Below are 17,569 nucleotides of genomic sequence, written 5' to 3' on the forward strand. Positions count from 1 at the left end.
CAGTTCTCACCTTGAGTAATTATCTGGTCATTGGAACACATTATAGAAAAAGCAGAAAAATATTATTCACAACTCTCAACAGATTCTAGGATGACCCAGAGGAAGAAAATTGTTCATATCCATGACACTGAAGGAAAAGGAAAGACAATGGAGGGCAGGAAAGGTTTGTTCCCATATGTAAGATGGATTTAGGACAGGCAAGGGGTTTTGAATTTTCTCCTTAATAATTCACAATCAAGTAAGGACAAAGTTAATAACAGTTAGACTGGTAAGAATATCAAGAAATATAAAAAAGAAAAGCGACAAAGGACCTGCCCTAAAAATATTTTCGAAATATGTTCTAAAGCAGAGGTGTCCAACATGCAACCTGTGGCCATGAGGCCCATAACACTCCCAAGTGCCAGCACGATCCAGATTAAAATATATTACATTTTAAAACTAAGTCAACATGCAGCACCTGTAGGGATCCTTGTGTACAGAGCAACTGTCCCCAACTTCTATTTTAGTTTGGCACTACCATTCTAAAGTGTATATGAAACAAGGGTATACAAAGAATGGAATGGAAAAGCACTCAGGATGGTCAAGAACTGTGCTGAGATAGATACACATAGAAAAGCGGGACAGCCTTGTCTCAAGGAAATTAGGGGAGGACAACACACACCACACACACACACACACACACACACCCATCCATCCACACACAGTATCACCATCAGGACAGGTGACAAAGGACTAGTGGTCCTTAGAGAGCAGTGGTGGGACAGATGGTAAGGCTTCCTGGCAGCTCACCATACTACCACGACTGCAGCTGGTGACAGTGACTTCTTGATCACCTGAGAATTAACAGCCATGTCCCTCACCAATGACTTGTAGCAAAAGAGTAGGGGGCCCTAGGGTTGGAGTGCAGCAAGGATGTGCATTACCTCCCCCAGATGCAGGGGAAAGTCTCTGACAGGCTCCCTGTGAGACTTACTCCTGGTAGACTCCTTTATAACCACTTCGAACCAGCTGACCTACTCCTGCTTCACAATGAATAGGTAAAATGACAAAAATGCACTTTCAAATTTGAAACCTGAAAGATTAAAAAAAAAAATTACTCCCCCAATTTTTCCTCATTCATATTTATCACATGACTTCCTAAAAGTGATTTCTTCTCTCAGGTAAAGTCTATAGAATTATATGAAGAGAACAGGACACAGAATCCAGAAAAGGCTGATTCTTTTAAATATATTTCCTACTCAAATTTACTAATTTATAATGTTTTATCTCTCCCTCCACCTTGTCCTCCCTTGCTACTTCCTAAAACACATGGACTCTTTATCCCCGCATCTTAGGGTTCACCATAGCAGGTAACACTTGTGGCGTCTGACTGAATTATGACCAAATCACAGCCTCTCTGGGCCTCAGTTTACCCATTTTTAAAATGGAAATCTGCCTGTGGTACTTATACCACAAAGTTGTTTTAAGGACTAAATGAAATAAATTATGTAGAATGCTTTTTATACACAAACATGAGCTATTATTATATCCTGTGGCAGCACTTAGTATTCCATGACAAAAAGCCGAAAGGATCGTTTTGGGAATGTAAACTCCTAAGTAGGATCTAAATTTAATAAAACACAACATTTAAATACATACAAAGTTTATTAAAAATAGGTTGCAAGTGAAATACAGTAGAAATGGGAAACTACAGCAGTTTTGATGCTTTTTTTCCATGATGATGCATAAACAATTATGAAAAGCACTTTTACATATATATATTCACATTTTATTAGGATGCCCAATGACGGCCAAATTCACTTTTGATTAAACCATTTATGGTCTCTAGATACATACATACTTACATATAATCTTATTATTATATTATAGTATGTATAAATAGACATTTACATGGTGGTTTTGCTGTAATTTCCATTAATCTTTTTTTAGATACTGGGAGGAAAAATGTTAATTCATCCATAGCATTAATTTTTCCTTAAAGAAAAGTGCTGAATTTTAGTCACTGTGAAGCTGCTAGTGTTCTCAAGACATTTTGGGAGGGGTTTGCTTTTCCTGAATTTTCAAACAGGATAAGCACGCAAATCCTTCATAAACACTTTGAACCAATTTATTTTCTTACTTCATATCGAACAGTTGAAATGGCAAAAGCACACTTTAAAATAAGAAACTCAAAGATGTAAAAAATATTTACACCCAAATTTTTCATTCATTTTCATTTATCATACAACTCTTATTAAGAAAAGTGATTTATTTTCTAAGGCAGTGAAAATCTCTACCCTTTAAATATGGAAGTGTGCATTTCCCCTAATATATATTTATAAGAGAACAATATGGTACAGAAAAATCATATAAAACCCACAACAGGGTTTTGTCATATAGAAAATTTGTTTGGAATCACAACAACATATATCATTTTAACATCACACATTGAAAAACAAACTCCTTATCCCCAACATCAGCCATATATCCCATAGCTGAAAAATGACAGTAATGAAATAAAATAACAATTTAAAATTAAATAAGGCTATCATATTGTGAAAAAATAGCTTGAACTGCCAAAATCTGTCTTATTTTTGTTTTTAAGAGGTGTGCCAGACATGAAGACAATTTACTTAAAATTTCTTCCTTCTTAGTATATGTGATGGTTTTCTAGAAACACAAAATAAATCCATCTCATTTACCTAATTTTTACTCTTTTAACAATTGTTGGTGTAGGAAATTTTACACTTTAAACTTCCCTTCTTCTTGTTCACTTTATTCCTAGCCACAGAGGAAGCACGTTGATGCTAGTCATTTATTATATATCCTGTAGACCATTCACTGAAAAACTTGAAAAAGTTTTGGTCCTAAGCTATGAAAACACCATGACAGCAACTTAACTATCTCTTGCTTCTTATTCCAAAACTATTCTAATATTAAAAAAAAATAAAGCTAAAAACAAAATATTCCAAGTGATTATTGTCACAACTTTCTTATTTCTGGATTTCACTTGTAAATAAAATACTATGTATACATCAGGGGGCATTTGCTTTGACATGAGGTGGAATGATTTCTCAAGTGTGCATTCATTTTGCTTAAAATAACTTTAAGTCAAAATTGCTTAATTTTAAATTACTATACAGAGAATAATGACTATCAAGAACTAAGAGTGCCCTAGTCAGTGTCCTTTAGACACAAACAAGAGGATATGCTGGTTAGCAGCTCATAAATAGCATGTGATATATATTAAACACTAGTATGTTATCTCTTCTGAGATAAAATCAAATCAGAGACAAATTCTCCTGTAAAACAATGTATAAGCCTCAACAGATAGTACACAGAATAATTTGGGCAGTTCAAGCTATCTTCTCTTTCCTCTGCTCAGCAGCTAAAACAAAGTGTTGTGAAAGACCAAGAAACATAACTTCTGACATATGCTACATGTTCAGTTACAGAAGAGGGTAGGGTGAAGAATTATTCCCTCTTAAAAAAAAAAAAGATAGTTACCTTCATGTGATTCATATCATTAAAATAGAATTTTACAGTGCTTTTACAGTATAAACCACAGGGCTCTTGGTAAATAATCAATCTTCCATGTATTGCAACATCTCTAATTCTCAATTAACAGTTTAAGAAACAGAGGAATCACAAAATTAATTTACAAAAAACAAGACTCCTCTCCTTCCTCTTTTGTCCTCCTTCCCACTCCTGTAAATCCTATATACTTGGAGAACTTCCAGCTAAATCCAGTAAGGTGCCTGCCTCCCCCCTCTCTCCTCTTACTACCCCTTTCCTCTTATTTTGTATTCAGTTCATTTTCCAGTTCTGTTAATTTCCTAGAAGCCTTTACTTTATTGGATACATCTTGGCCCTGAGAAAAGAGACGCTGACGTTCCTTGAATGTCAAATTTTCAGGGGCTCCAGAAACTCCAGGTAAATCTGCATCTTGGCTAAAAAGGAAGAAAAATAATAGTGAGCCTCAGGTACCACTTATCAAAATGATTCAGTTCTTAATACTACTGGTAAGAATTTGAATTCTGGGAGACCAAGTGGAATTTCAAGGAGGCAGAACTTTGATTTTTATTGAAAAGTAAATAAATAGCTGTTCAGTGGGGAAATAATCCTAACAGACTGTTTGGGTTGTATTTAAGCCAACAAAAAGAAAAAAAGGCAGAAAGATGTTTTATTGCTATCTATTACTTTTTCATTCCAGTCTCAGGGTAAATCTGAGCTATATATGGAATTATTCTTCGAATAAGCCAAGTAACTAATTTTTAACAACTAGGTAAACTCTGCAAGATTATGAGGCTTAACTGAAGGGACATTATATATTACCCATGACTTACAACATACCAAAAGACCTTTGAGCCCCATTCTAGAGGGATACTACCTATGACTTCCCTGATTAAATCTAACTACATCTATCTTGCCAGCTAGTACGCTTAAAAGAGAATGGCTCTGAAGAGAAAATGTTATTCCAGGTCTGTTAAAAGTCCTGCAGAACCTGGTCCCTTCCTATCTTTTCCATCTCTTGCCTTCACATGTTCTGCCATGCAGGGACACTGGCATTCTGGCTGCTTCTTGCTCATGACACATCATCTCCAGACCCAGGGCATTTTTGCCATCTGTTCCTCATGCTCTCTCCCTCCTCCTCTCCACAGTTTGGCTTTCTTCAATTCTTAGCTAAGTTTCCACCTTCTGTAAGAAGCCTTTCCTTGTCTTCCTTAATCCTAATCGTTTCCCTCAATTGAAGGTGTCTATAGTTTCTTTGCACACAATTACTCACATACTGTCTCCCCCATTTGACTGTGAGCCCCTTGAGAGCTAGGGCTGTTGCTACCTTTCTTTGCATTCCCACTTAATTTAGCCTGTGTCTGGCACATAACAGGCACTTACCAAACGCCAGCTGTCTAAGTTTCTTTGACAATGACATTAATGCCACCTGTTTTTTCTGTCTGTATACATCAGGGGCAATCTGATCTGGATAACTAGTTACTATCCTCTACAGTAAACGGAAAGAACAATTACTGTCTACTTACTTTCCCACAGAGTTCCATCTGGGGAGTCTAACATGAGGATTTGCCTGAAGTTATTTGTAAATATTGCCTGAGTCAACATATGATTTAGGAAAAGAGTTACATGAATAAAACAGAAGTGCCAAAGAAACCTTCTGTGATATAACAATACATACAACAAAGGCAATATCAACTTGATGACAGAATCAAAGACATACCTTACATTTCAGTCAATCAGCTTTACAAAAATGGAGGGAGAGAATTTCAAGGACAGACTCAATGTCACAGAAGTTTCCTTTTTTAGAAAAACTGTAACACCGTACCTTTTAGATCGTATCTCTCGTGGATCTCTATAAACCTCATGGACGCCAACAACTGCTCCTGTAGATCCAGTGTAAGAGTTCAGTCCTTTTGTAAATGAACACAAGAGATAAATAAACACATATATGGGCAGAGTTAAGAAATATACACTATTGCCAAAAAAAAAATCCATTTTTATAACAAAGATGCAACGCTTCAGAAATAACCAGATTTTGGAATTACTGAACAACCCCCCCCCCCCCCGACATGGCCCATTTGAATAGTCCACTGAACATGATTTGCAAGTTTACATATTCTGGTCATGTGAACAAACCAAGTACTATACCCAAGAGTTCTCTTAAAAATTAATTTTGCTTATTTGTGACAAGCAACCTCATGTGTTTATAATTGTGCTATTAAGTGCAGGCCACCAAGTTCTTAATAGTTACACTTGTAAAGGGCTTTGAGCACTTCAATTAAAGGAATATATGTGTACATATGTAAATATTATTCACTCTACACACACGTAAACTAAAAAAAAAATTTACGTGTGACTTTTCCTAAAAGTTATTTAATGGGAAATTAACAAAAGCTAATAGATGTCCCTGACTGATATGAATTTTCTTCCTAAGTATCTATCCATAGGTTAAAAAAAAAGAGAACACCTGTTTAAATACTGCGACCTCAAATTTCTCATTTCACAATATTACAAGTATGTTTTAAAGGACACTTAATAACAGTTGCCTTATAAAGTACTTTTGTACAAAATTAACTAGGTTATATATGTTATGTAAGCATGAATGTGTGCGCAGCCCAACAAAACTATTCAATATGACTACATTAAGAAAAAGAAAACAATGGCAAGGCAAAATAAAACCCCTGCATAATTGGCATACTAGAGATATCCAGCATTAACCATAAAGGGCATGAAATACCAGATTCAATGTCACCAAATTTTTCTCATTTTTGTCAATTAAATGTATTGCCTGTGTTGTACAAAAATGGAGAAATTTTAATATGCACTTCCTACTTAAAAATAAAAGACTGGTTTGCCAGAACACTCATTGGTTACTCTTATCCAATGTATTTTAGAGCGGGAAAAATTCAGTTCTTCCATTAATACCAGTTTTTCAACACTGCATCTTCATTTCTGATTTAGTTCAGTTTACTCAGAATCACTGTGTAGCAAACCATTCTCATCAAAGACCCAAAAGACTAAACACTGACTTAATCCAATTAGAAATACTATATTTTCAAAACCAATTAGGGTCAATATCTCATATTTCAACAAGTGTTAGGAATACCATGCCAATATTTCCTTTCCAACTTTTTTCAACTAAGTAACTTCTTTTTCAGAATATTGTGTTATATCTTGTGAGCCTTGATTGAGAAGCAATATTGGTTTCTTCCACTGATAGAAACGTTAATTCTTCACTATGTTCAGCTTCCATGTGAATAACAACACATTTCATGTTCTAAGTTGAACATACAAAGTGATTTTGTATTTGGCACGAATCAATTTGTAGAGCTAATAATCACAACTAATAAAATCAGAAGTTCTCAGTTGTGTTGTTAGAATCCCCCTTTGCAAACTATCCAGTGGAAGGAATCAAGTAGCAGAAGCGTGCATTGGCAAAGTGAGCGCAAATAACAGACCAGACAGCTGCAGAGATCTGCAACATGACATTAGTGAAATGGAGAGGTGACAAGGTGGGTGCACGAGGCGTTCTGCAATTGGGGCAAGCGATTGTACTTTACGAAGGGAGTCTTCAGAGAAGCTCGAGCAATCAGATGCAGGACATAACCTACTCCTACGTGATGTTTTAAGTGTGAAATAAAAGAAGGATTAGTGGTATGACTAAAAGCTAAGAGGATTAAAAGGAGAAATCTAACTACAATATTCCTTAAGTGGTACCAAAACTCCAAATTAATCTGTGGTGTTAATAGTCACAATTTTGTTTGTAACTTGATGAATCTAGTGTTATTTAAAATACCATTTGTGTGTATGTGTGTGTGCCCCACTCTTCTCATATATCTATATCTATCTCTGTAATATATAAATGCTAGGTTAAGAATTTTTAAAATCCAGAAGGAAATTTGTTTTAAATACCTGAAAATTAATTTTGAATCCTCAGGTAGGATCCAAATACTAATCTGAAAAATTGAGGATGAATTTGTCCAAGACTGATTTACATTAGCAGAAGCCACAGTTATAGTGGATTAAATAAACTGTGTCTGAGGTAATTAAAAACAGAAACATATTTCTTAATTTTGAAGTTAATTCTTTGGCTTCATAAAAGTCTTCATATTGGGTCCCAATGCATTATGCTGTTCAGAAAAATCTCATGAAACTTATTGAATACATAAAAAATTCTTTATATTTAAGAAAATTTATCATCAGAATCCCAATTTCCTTTAGGTAGTAAAACCAGACAAAACAGCTGATGGCTGAATACTTCAGACTGAAGTTCTATTTTGAATACAGAACATTTAAAATTTTCTTCTAAACTTTGTACTTGTGCGTGTAAGAGCTTCCAAGTCTTGGTACAGTCAGAAGTATCGTAGTGATCTACAGTTACCTATAAGTGTTATAATAAATGCAACTACGTCTCTGGTAAGATCTTGTGACAGATAATTGCTGCCATGTAGTAAGAATAAAAAGATACGATTGAGAAAAGAGACAAGTTAGGGAAGAGATGAGTTGAAAGAAAAACATTTCAATGAAGAAGAGGTCTTCTGACCCCCCCGTCATGAAGTAGTCTGCAGTAGTGTTGGGACAAGACTACTTTTTACCTAGCTAACAAAACACTCTCTCTCTATGCTGAGGAAATCCTAAGGCACTGTTTTATGCACCAGTTTTCAAAAGCAGACAAGTCACTTGTAGGCCAAATGCTTCTGGCATTTCGTCCAGAAAGAAGAGTCCTTCTACCTTGAGTGAAGTAATGAAAAGCTTAATACAAATGCCTGCAATACTGGCAAACAGAAAGTGTATTTCTATGTCACCAAAATGCATGAAAAAGGTGCTCATTTTACCAAATATCAGGATTATTTAAAGAGGTAGAGAATGAAAGCCAAGACCAACAGTACTTCAAACAGATTATGGAGTAATTGAGAAGGACTGATTGTTTTCCTTTGATCAAAGATGTGAATTTTTAAAGTATAAAAGGAATTGGATAGAACTGAAACATTTACAAAAAGGAAAATTCACACAGACATTACATTTGAAGTTAGAGGGAGATCACCATGCTGATTCCAGTGATCAGGTGAAATCAAAATCACAAAATAAGTGATCATCTATATCTACATTATCACAGGGGGAAGTATGCAGAGAGATTCCAAATATATAGAAAGGAAGATTTGATTTTTCAGTTTTGTTTCTTATCTCTACCTTTTGAGCTGCTGGGATGGTAGAAACTTGGTTTTTTTGGTGGGGGAGGGGGCTGGCCTGTTTTGTAAGCAGTACTGTTGGCATTGACCGAGGGTGGCTGGAATGAGTTGGAAAGATAGATGCCATCGGAGACTGGGCGCGGCTGACAGGAGGGCTGCTGTGGCTTAAGGGCGGCAGGAGGGAAGTCCCCATAAGATTTTCTCGTGCAGGAGTACTTATCCTGACCTGCTAGACTGGAGTTCTCCTCCTCCTCCTCCTCCTCATTGTATGCAACAAACTTGGCAGTGTATACCGTGTCAGGGGAGAGGACCTGTGTTTTGAGGTAAGAGGTGTTTCGTTGAGGTGGGGGAGGAGGAGCATTAGATGAAGGGGGTAGGGGTGGGAGTTCATAGTCCCGTGGAAGTGGCGGTCTGTACAGACCAGGCTCGTCAGGCTCCAGCAGCCTCCGCTCTGCCTCGTCATGCTGTCGGCGCCTTTCAGCTTCCAAACGGTTGTTGTAATACCCTTCCTCCTGTCGCCTCTGTAGGCGGGAATAAACAAAGATGAAAAGGTCAGACAAGGAAGAAGCATGAAGTGGACCCAACTATGGCCTCACAGGGGATTTTTTAAAACCATCCAAACCCATTCTACAACCAAGCTGAATCCATTTAGTAATGTAAAACAACATATCAATTATAAAAATGTTCAGATCATCCTGGAGATCTTGTTCTCTGAAATATAACAGCTTTTGCATTTCTGGTTTAGTTATAATGCTGCCTGAAAGGATCGGGAGGATTGGAAGACCCATCACAGTCACATTTAGCCCAATCTATGATTATTCCATCACTCTTTTTTTTTCAATTCATTTGCAAGAGACCATTTTAAACTAAAGCATAAATATTAACTTACCTGCTGTTGTAAATACTTAAAAAAAAAAAACACCTAGGGAAAAAGCCCTATAAATAGGCTATACAGTTAGGGTTCTAATAAATGACATTTTAGGAGGTATCGACTTCTAAGCTATTTTTATAAGATATTTTCCATGAAGCCCAAGTAAATTCAGATTTATAACTATTCTCCAGAAATAATTTTTTTAAAAACTTAATCATCTAGCTTACCTCCTGTTTTTCAAAGGGTATTTAATAGAAAAATGTCAAGGTATAATGTCCCCCAAGTAAGCAACACATGTTTTTCACAGTTCTTAACTCATATTTCAAAACTTAACATACTCCCTAATAGACAGACAATGAAAGTTAGGCATTAATAGCAACAGGAACAAGAAATTTGAATATGTTGACACACGATACATTTTTTTTGACGTACATCTGCACAGACTGTAATTGACAGTGTGTGGTAATGAAATTAGCTATTTTCACAATTAAAAATATTAATAGCACATTTTCTTAAAGATTGACAAAAGCGTCAAAGAAAGACAAGTGAAGGTGAAATAGGGAAGGCGTGTTTAGATTATTTTTGAAACAAAAGTTGTATCCTTAGCTTGGAAAACTTTTCAGTACTAAATATTGGAAAAACAAACACTTTTCAAACTCATTTTCACCAAAGACTCCTAAGTTTGGGGGTTCCTTTGGCATGAGAATAAAATTTATAGCTCCACTTTTCATCTTTTGCCTGTTTCTTCTCCTTTCGTGGCATAGAGAACAATGCTTCAACTTCTAAACATCTTTGAGTTCTGGATAAATTATCTGTCAATCTCTGATGCTCCCTTTAATACAACATCTTTTCCTCATTCCTAATAAGCAACAGTTATCTTCAGGAGCTAACAGATTCATGTTGAGGAAATAATGCAAAGATATTTTATCTTATCCTCATATGGCAAAATATTCCTAGAGAAATCATCACATTCAATGTCATACCTATACATGTTAAGCAATCACTAAGAATCCTAACAAGTCAGTTTGCTACCTGCCAATGCTATGAAGACAGGCTGTTCCCACAACATTCGAAGGGGAACTCAGTAAGTATTCACTAGCTGCCATCTTTTACTTAAATAAGATGCAGGTTAATTTCTAGCAGAATTCCAGATAGTTTTTGAGATACAATATCTCACAAGCAGATATAATTGCATGACACAAAGAAACTTTATTCTAACCAACAAATAACAATCTTCTTCTATAACAAAGCAAAGCCATTGATTTTGGACAACTTCAGCATAACATACTTCCAACTCCCAGTTTCACTGACCCATCATCAAATGTAGCAGTAGTTGCTAAAATACAATTGCAATTAACATATTTAGGGAAGTCTGAGGATGCATATTCAAAAATCAAAGCCAAAGTCTTGCTCAACATAATCTGTCCTAATGCTTCCTCTCTGATTGTGTAATATTCTGATGCTAAAACTACAGACTATCTTTTGGCAAATCTCTAGACTATTATAACTTTGTACCTAAAGCAGATGAAGCTCTTGGTAGCTGTACAGGTTTTACTGAAGCTTTTTTTTTTTTTTGAGTCTTGAAGAACACAAGATAGTCGAGTTAGCACTGAACTGAAAAAGTGCAATCCTTAAAAACAGCCAGAAAAGGGAATTCCACGGATCAGCATAAGACCACGAAATATCCAGAATGCTGACTGGTTCTGGTTTTGCAAGGCTGAATTCCTTTGGTCTGTAGTTCTTATAATAACCATCAATTTCCATTTATGAATATAAATTGATTATAGTAAGAACTAGTCTCAAATGCTTGATCTCTTTGAGAATATCCCACAAGCTGTTTGGATCCACTGCAAAGCATTTATCACAAATGTTAAAAGAGAGTAAATAAAGGCCTGTAACAGACATGAATCATCTATTTCAACATACAAGTATGGTTCCTTAAGGTATTTTCTCCAGCTCTCCTTTAAATGAATGTTCCAATGACTTTATTTTTTGACTGCTTCATGTTTTATGAGATTTCATTTTGACAAAATATTTCCTGAGAATTACTTTATTTCGTACTTCCTACTAATATACTTCATTGTACTAATGAAAAAATGGTGAATGATCACAGATACTGAGTTTTCCCCATATGAAGTTGTGAGAATCAGAGGCTTCTTAGAAGGAAAGAGACAAAGAAAACAGCTTCTCCAAAATCACATACAGCAACAAGCAGTGATCTTAGAACAAACCAAACAGTGCAAAACGTGGTGGGGTTAGAACTTCTCTTATATCAAAGGGCCTCAGCAAAAGGACGAGACACTTAATATTTTAATATTAAGCTCACTCATAAGAGCACAAGATGCAAAGAAACCAAGATCTGGACAATGTAAGATTCCCATTTCCTGAGAATATCTGCTAAAATTCTTTGCTATTTCAAAATATAATTCAAAGGAAAATGAACAGCTAACATTTGGAAATCAACAAATACTTTTTTTTTGAGCAGATTAAGCAGGTTAACATTCTAAAATTATATCTTCCTCTTTCAATTTTCTGTAAGTCATTGTTCTGTTTTGAATAGAATAAGATCTCCAGCATTAATGAAGATTGACTTAACTTAGTATATTAACTTTTTCATGTTCAATAAATAAAAATGAACAAATATCACCATAACAACAACATGCTACTTAGTGTCAGATATGGGTTATAAGCCCAGGTTAAATGGATTCTTTAGACAGAGGCCCCTTGCTGAACAGATTAAGTATTGGAGTTCAAGTGCTTGAGAGAGATAAAGGAGCTTGGAGACAAAGTTCAGAAGAGAGGTAGGTGGAGCCAGACTGGGTTAAAGTTTTTGGTCCAATAATAAAAGTTGGGGATCCAGGCCCTGTTTTTGTCATGTGCATCTTAGGGATATGTAATTTCTATCTCCCTGTGCCCAAGCCAAACATTTATGTTTGGGCTAAGTTGATAATTTCTAGCCGCCCTCAGAGGACCATAACCTTTTCTTCAGCATCTCGCTTTGCTCGCTCCTCCTCTTGGCGCCGACGATCTTCTTCCTGTCTGGCCCTGTCTTCTGCTTCCCGTTTACGTATCTCTTCTAACTGTTGCTGTCGTCTGCGTTCTTCATCCTGTAACTAACAAAGATTTGACTTTAATTTGTGTGAAACCAACTGATTCAGGACAAGATACAAGAAGCCCATGATTAAGACATATCACATATACACAAAAAAGTCAGAAGCAACATACCAGATTAAAATCAGTGAGGCAGGACAGCAGCATTAAATAATTTCAGATAATTTCAAATAATGCCTGAAACTTTATTCTCATAATCACAATTATAATTCTGCCAATAGAACAATCAATAGCAATGAGGAAGAAAATTATAAAAAATTTCATATCGCATCAAACAAGTACTCAAGAGGTTAAAAAGTGATTTCCCCAAGCTCACATCAAGCTAGGTATTATAGAGCTTGGATCAGAAAAAAAGCTGCATGACTTCTACTCTAATGGTCTAAATATGGATGCTCTTTAGCATTTCATTACTTAATACAGGGTGTCTCAAAAATCTTTCAGGATACCTCGATTTTTTTTTCATTTATAAGAAATTATGCAAGAGCCTAAAAATAGACTGTAATTTAAAATTTTAAGTGTTATGGTGTACCAGAAAAACAACAACAACAACAAATTTAGAATAAGAAGTCTTCGTAAGCTAAGCCTTGCCCCTTAATAGGTAGCACGACCATAGGCAGCTCATGTGACCTCTCTGGATCCGTTTCCTTCTCTGTAAAACGAGGGAGGGAGTTGGGCTAAAAATCTCTAAGGTCCCTTTCACCTCTAAAACACTATCATCTTAGGATAACTTCACTACAGTTCTATTACATACACATACACACACACACACACACACATATACATATATATATCTCTCTCCATATCCTTCCCCATATACATGTTGCTTTCCAACCTCATAAAATAGATTTTAAAAGCCCAATTAAGCATGCTATTTTGAAATCCAACATATGATGGGAAATCAAAGATTTTTTTTTCTATTACTATTTAAACACAAATATTTTGTCAAGTGGAAAATTGGTTTATATTAAGAGATCCATATAAATTAAAACAAATGTGAATACAGGTGTCCTTTACTATGGAATGCATGCATTTTCACAAAGTGTGATAGACGTCAATCTCTATTTGGAGTCAAGTATGTAGATACATACACTCCTAGAATAGATTTCTAGAAATATGTTGTGAGGGGTAGAGCTACTCTCTGGAGCTAATTTATCTTCTTTTTGTAGCACTTTTCCAGCTTTGTGATCATACCCTTTGCCACAAATGTATTTTTAATACCATAATTAATTTAATACCAGTCTTCATATTCTCCAGAAGAAAATTTTGAAGAATTTTGGTCCCCTCCCTTTAGAGATTAGCTTAGGCATAGCCAACAGATGATTTAATTCAGGATTACACACTTCCTTGAACTTGAAGCTTCAGGATATATGAAATAAATTAACTTTTTTAATGTACATATACACAGTTAGTTAAAAATGATGCCAATATTTATAGGAAAATAGATGTAGAAGTTAAAGGGACTTTCAAGGTCATCTGGTCCAAATCTCTTTTTTTTACACTAAGGAAATAGCTCCAGAAAGGTTAAAAGACATGTAAACCTACTCTTATTTTTGCAACAAGTTTGCGGATATAGTTGGATATGGCTGTTTAATTTAATTTTGTATTAAACCTGATATGTGATATCTGATCACTTGGTTCTGTTATACTAACATATACAAAGGAATGTTCAAATATTGTTCAATTAACAGAAACAGCAAGAAGAAAAATCTATCTTCACTTTAATTTCAACAGAGTGAAGGAATTTAAGAAGATATAAAGTTATTGGCATTAAAGTGAGCAAACTATTGGTTAACGAAGTTTTGGTATCTAGGGAAACACTATAATGCTAAAACTGCCATTAAACTACCAGTTAGCTATTAATGAAATTGCTAATAAAAATTTAAATTTCAACTTCTAGATATGTAGTATGAGAAAAAAAATCTTCCCCTTCATACTTTACTGGGATCTGGCTGAAAATACTTTAAAAAGGAGAACAATAAATCAATCTTTAACATAACATTTTTTGCATTTTAATTCTGTAACAGGTCATGGTGATGTGGGGGTTTCCATCAATGATGCAGATTAAAACCTATCTACTCCTACATATTCTATGTGACACTTTCCATTTCTTCCCCCAAAAATTCATCACAGGGTATTTAACCAAAATGTTGAAGTCATTTCCTCAAATGTCCTTGAATATCAGTACTACCTCATTCTAATATCAGCAATAATAAAAACAATCTTATTGAAAACACTTTAATGATCATGCCTTTTCCAAATCCCAGACAAAAATGAATATCAAACAAGAGTAGATGACAATAGCTCATGCCTCAGTGTTAGCTAAACACAGACCTAAAAACTATCAGCAAAACTGACTTTTCATTCTTATAATGTGAGTATGTGATTAAGCATTGTTAAAAAGTGAAAAAGGACATGATGATTAGTATGACAGAATGATTAGTAACCTTGGTCTTTGGGACTGAAGTAGAGAAGATAAGTATCTCTATCAAAAAGGCTAGGTGAACATGGTAATTTTTACGAGGAACTTTATCCTTCAAGAAAAGAGTATGGAAATCTAAATAAAAGAAAATTGCTATATCGGTCATCAGTGGTATTAAAAATGCAGGAAAATGAGGGAATTTTATGGGAAAAATGAAAATAAGGGTTCCGTTATTAAAATATTATTACAATTGCTCCTATGAGAATATCTAGAGATATTACATAATGGGGACCAGGTTCATTTTTTCTTTTTTGTAGGCAATGGGGTTAAGTGACTTGCCCAAGGTCCCAGAACTAGTAAGTATCAAGCGTCTGAGGTCGTATTTGAACTCAGGTCCTCCTGACTCCAGGGCCAGTGCTCTATATACTATGCCACCTAGCTGTCCCCAAGATCATTTTAAAAATCATAATTAGCTTATTTTTCAATAAAGAATAAAAGTCATATTGGTATTTTGGATTTGATAGCATATTCTTTGCTATCTAACCAGGTGACATATTATTTTTTAAAAAATTTAGCAAAAAAATACATCTGTTTTTGACACTAGCCTTAAATACTCAATTTGATTGTTGAGGGGGGGGGGAGAAGGGAAGATGTATGTAGAAGGTCCTGTGATTTCATTAGCATAGTTAATTCCCAGTGTAGAGACTCCTTCCACCAAAGCACATCAGCAACTTGTCTACAAATTATAGCCTTGTTGATTGTCTGGGACTCTGAGAAGCTAAGTCACTTTCCCTTGATTATAACAGGCAAGTTCTTTTTGTAAGAAAAGGTATTTTTTAGGTCTTTAAATAAATCGTCTTTTATATGAATGGTATCAAATCCTAAAAGAAACAAGGGCCACTAAATATAAGGATCCCTGTGGGCTGCATCATGACTTAGAAAACCATATATTATCTATGTCCTACTGCATTGTAATTTACCTTATTAAATATTTTCCAATTACATTTTAATCTGGATCAGCTCACATTCAGGAGTGCTGCCTTACATCACAGCTGAGGTTTGAAGTTGGAAGGAAGTGGAGAGAATACAAGGCTTCCTTTATTTTCTATGTGAATATTGGTTCCTCACAGATTTTAAAAGAGATGAATACTGAAAAGCTTATTTTGTCATAAGCAACACATTAACTATGAGGCACAAATCTTCAGTACATCAGGCTGGGAAACTTAATTGTTCTCTTCTTAATCCAAGACAGCCAAGAGAGAAGAAACTGGCCAACACCACCAAACTAATCTTGAATACTACATCACTATGAGGAAACATAATTTTTGTTCTTCTGATCCGGCTCTAGAAAAACCTCAATGAACATTAAGCAAGACTATGTATTTAAAATGGTAAATTATTATTTTTTTTCTGTTACTACCAATTTACTGTTATTTAAATTTTGTTGGTTTATTATTCATGGATTTTTCTTCCATTTAAGAGAGTCTGAGGTAATGAATTTTTCTGTCAGGGTGCTCTTTGCTTCTCTTTTCCAAGCAAATATTTTTGTTGCCTGAAAACATCATTTCCCTTCATTTTAATGTCATATTTAGTGTCATTCTTTTTGGTAATATGAAAAATTTGCTTTGGGAACCATCAGCTTATAGAATATAAAGGTCAAGAGATGGTTACTAAGCTATTTTTATTAATTTTAAAATGAAAAAAAAATTCCAGGTATAAAAATGCCACTGAAGTTTACATAAAAGTTACAAGTCACAAAATGCTATCCAAAAACTAGCATTGTCAATTTGTTCTCATTAACTAATTCTGGTGTAGTTTTATGAAATAAAAACCAAATTTGTAATTCTCACAATGAGTACAGATTAAAAAATGGTATTGACAAATATTCATAAATAGGAAAATACTTGCTCTTTTCCAATAGCCTTCATTTTTTCTAATTGGAATAACATTTTGTAGTAGGCATCTTAACTTCTTCTACTCTGTTCAGTAATGATTAAAAGTAAGCCTATTTCATTAAGATAAAGGGATTCTACTGAAGATTTTTTTTGTCTTTATAATCCCTGAATGTATTCTTACCCTGAAACAGACTGTCTTCGCCCCTTCTAGAAAATTTAAAAAGCTTCCATGAGAAAAGTTAATACCTCTTGATGTATCCCAAATGTCCAAAGGAAAACTTGGGATAATGCATGCAACTGAGTGATTCGTGTTTAATGCTGAGTATCTATATCCCAAATATCTTTCAAATTAAACTGCAGATTGTGTATCTATTTAAATTGCCTGTTACATGTAAGAGATATCCAGTATCAAATTTCCTACGTCAATCTTAATCAGTTTAAGGCATAGAATAAAAAGAAATAAATATGATGAAACTACTTACAATATAAAGGATTAAAAACAATGACAAAATCCTGTTTAGAATAATCAGGCAGAAAATAACCAGACTTATGATTTCTAAATGGAACATATGCAAAATTCCATGTTATTAAA

General features: G+C 34.8%; 1 protein-coding gene across 22 annotated transcripts in view; it reads right to left on the minus strand.

Annotated features, from left to right (window-relative positions):
* Positions 1 to 1,625: 1,625 nt before the first annotated feature.
* The window catches only part of AFDN (afadin, adherens junction formation factor), a 181,860-nt gene continuing 165,916 nt past the window's right edge, over positions 1,626 to 17,569 (minus strand). For 10 of the 22 annotated variants that reach the window (XM_020970378.2, XM_020970379.2, XM_020970371.2 and 7 more), the window contains 4 exons: positions 12,531 to 12,665; positions 8,683 to 9,202; positions 5,318 to 5,402; positions 1,626 to 3,929 (listed from right to left, as the gene is read on the minus strand). In XM_020970378.2, coding sequence (XP_020826037.1) covers positions 3,776 to 3,929; positions 5,318 to 5,402; positions 8,683 to 9,202; positions 12,531 to 12,665 — 894 coding nt within the window. In that variant the 3' untranslated portion in view covers positions 1,626 to 3,775. The remainder of the gene's footprint in view (positions 3,930 to 5,317; positions 5,403 to 8,682; positions 9,203 to 12,530; positions 12,666 to 17,569) is intronic. The other 12 variants (XM_078155039.1, XM_020970382.2, XM_020970381.2 and 9 more) reach the window with 4 other exon arrangements.

This window comes from Phascolarctos cinereus, unplaced genomic scaffold (assembly GCF_003287225.1).
Source record: "Phascolarctos cinereus isolate Bilbo 61053 unplaced genomic scaffold, phaCin_HiC Scaffold_5;HRSCAF=322, whole genome shotgun sequence".
Classification (NCBI taxonomy): domain Eukaryota; kingdom Metazoa; phylum Chordata; class Mammalia; order Diprotodontia; family Phascolarctidae; genus Phascolarctos; species Phascolarctos cinereus.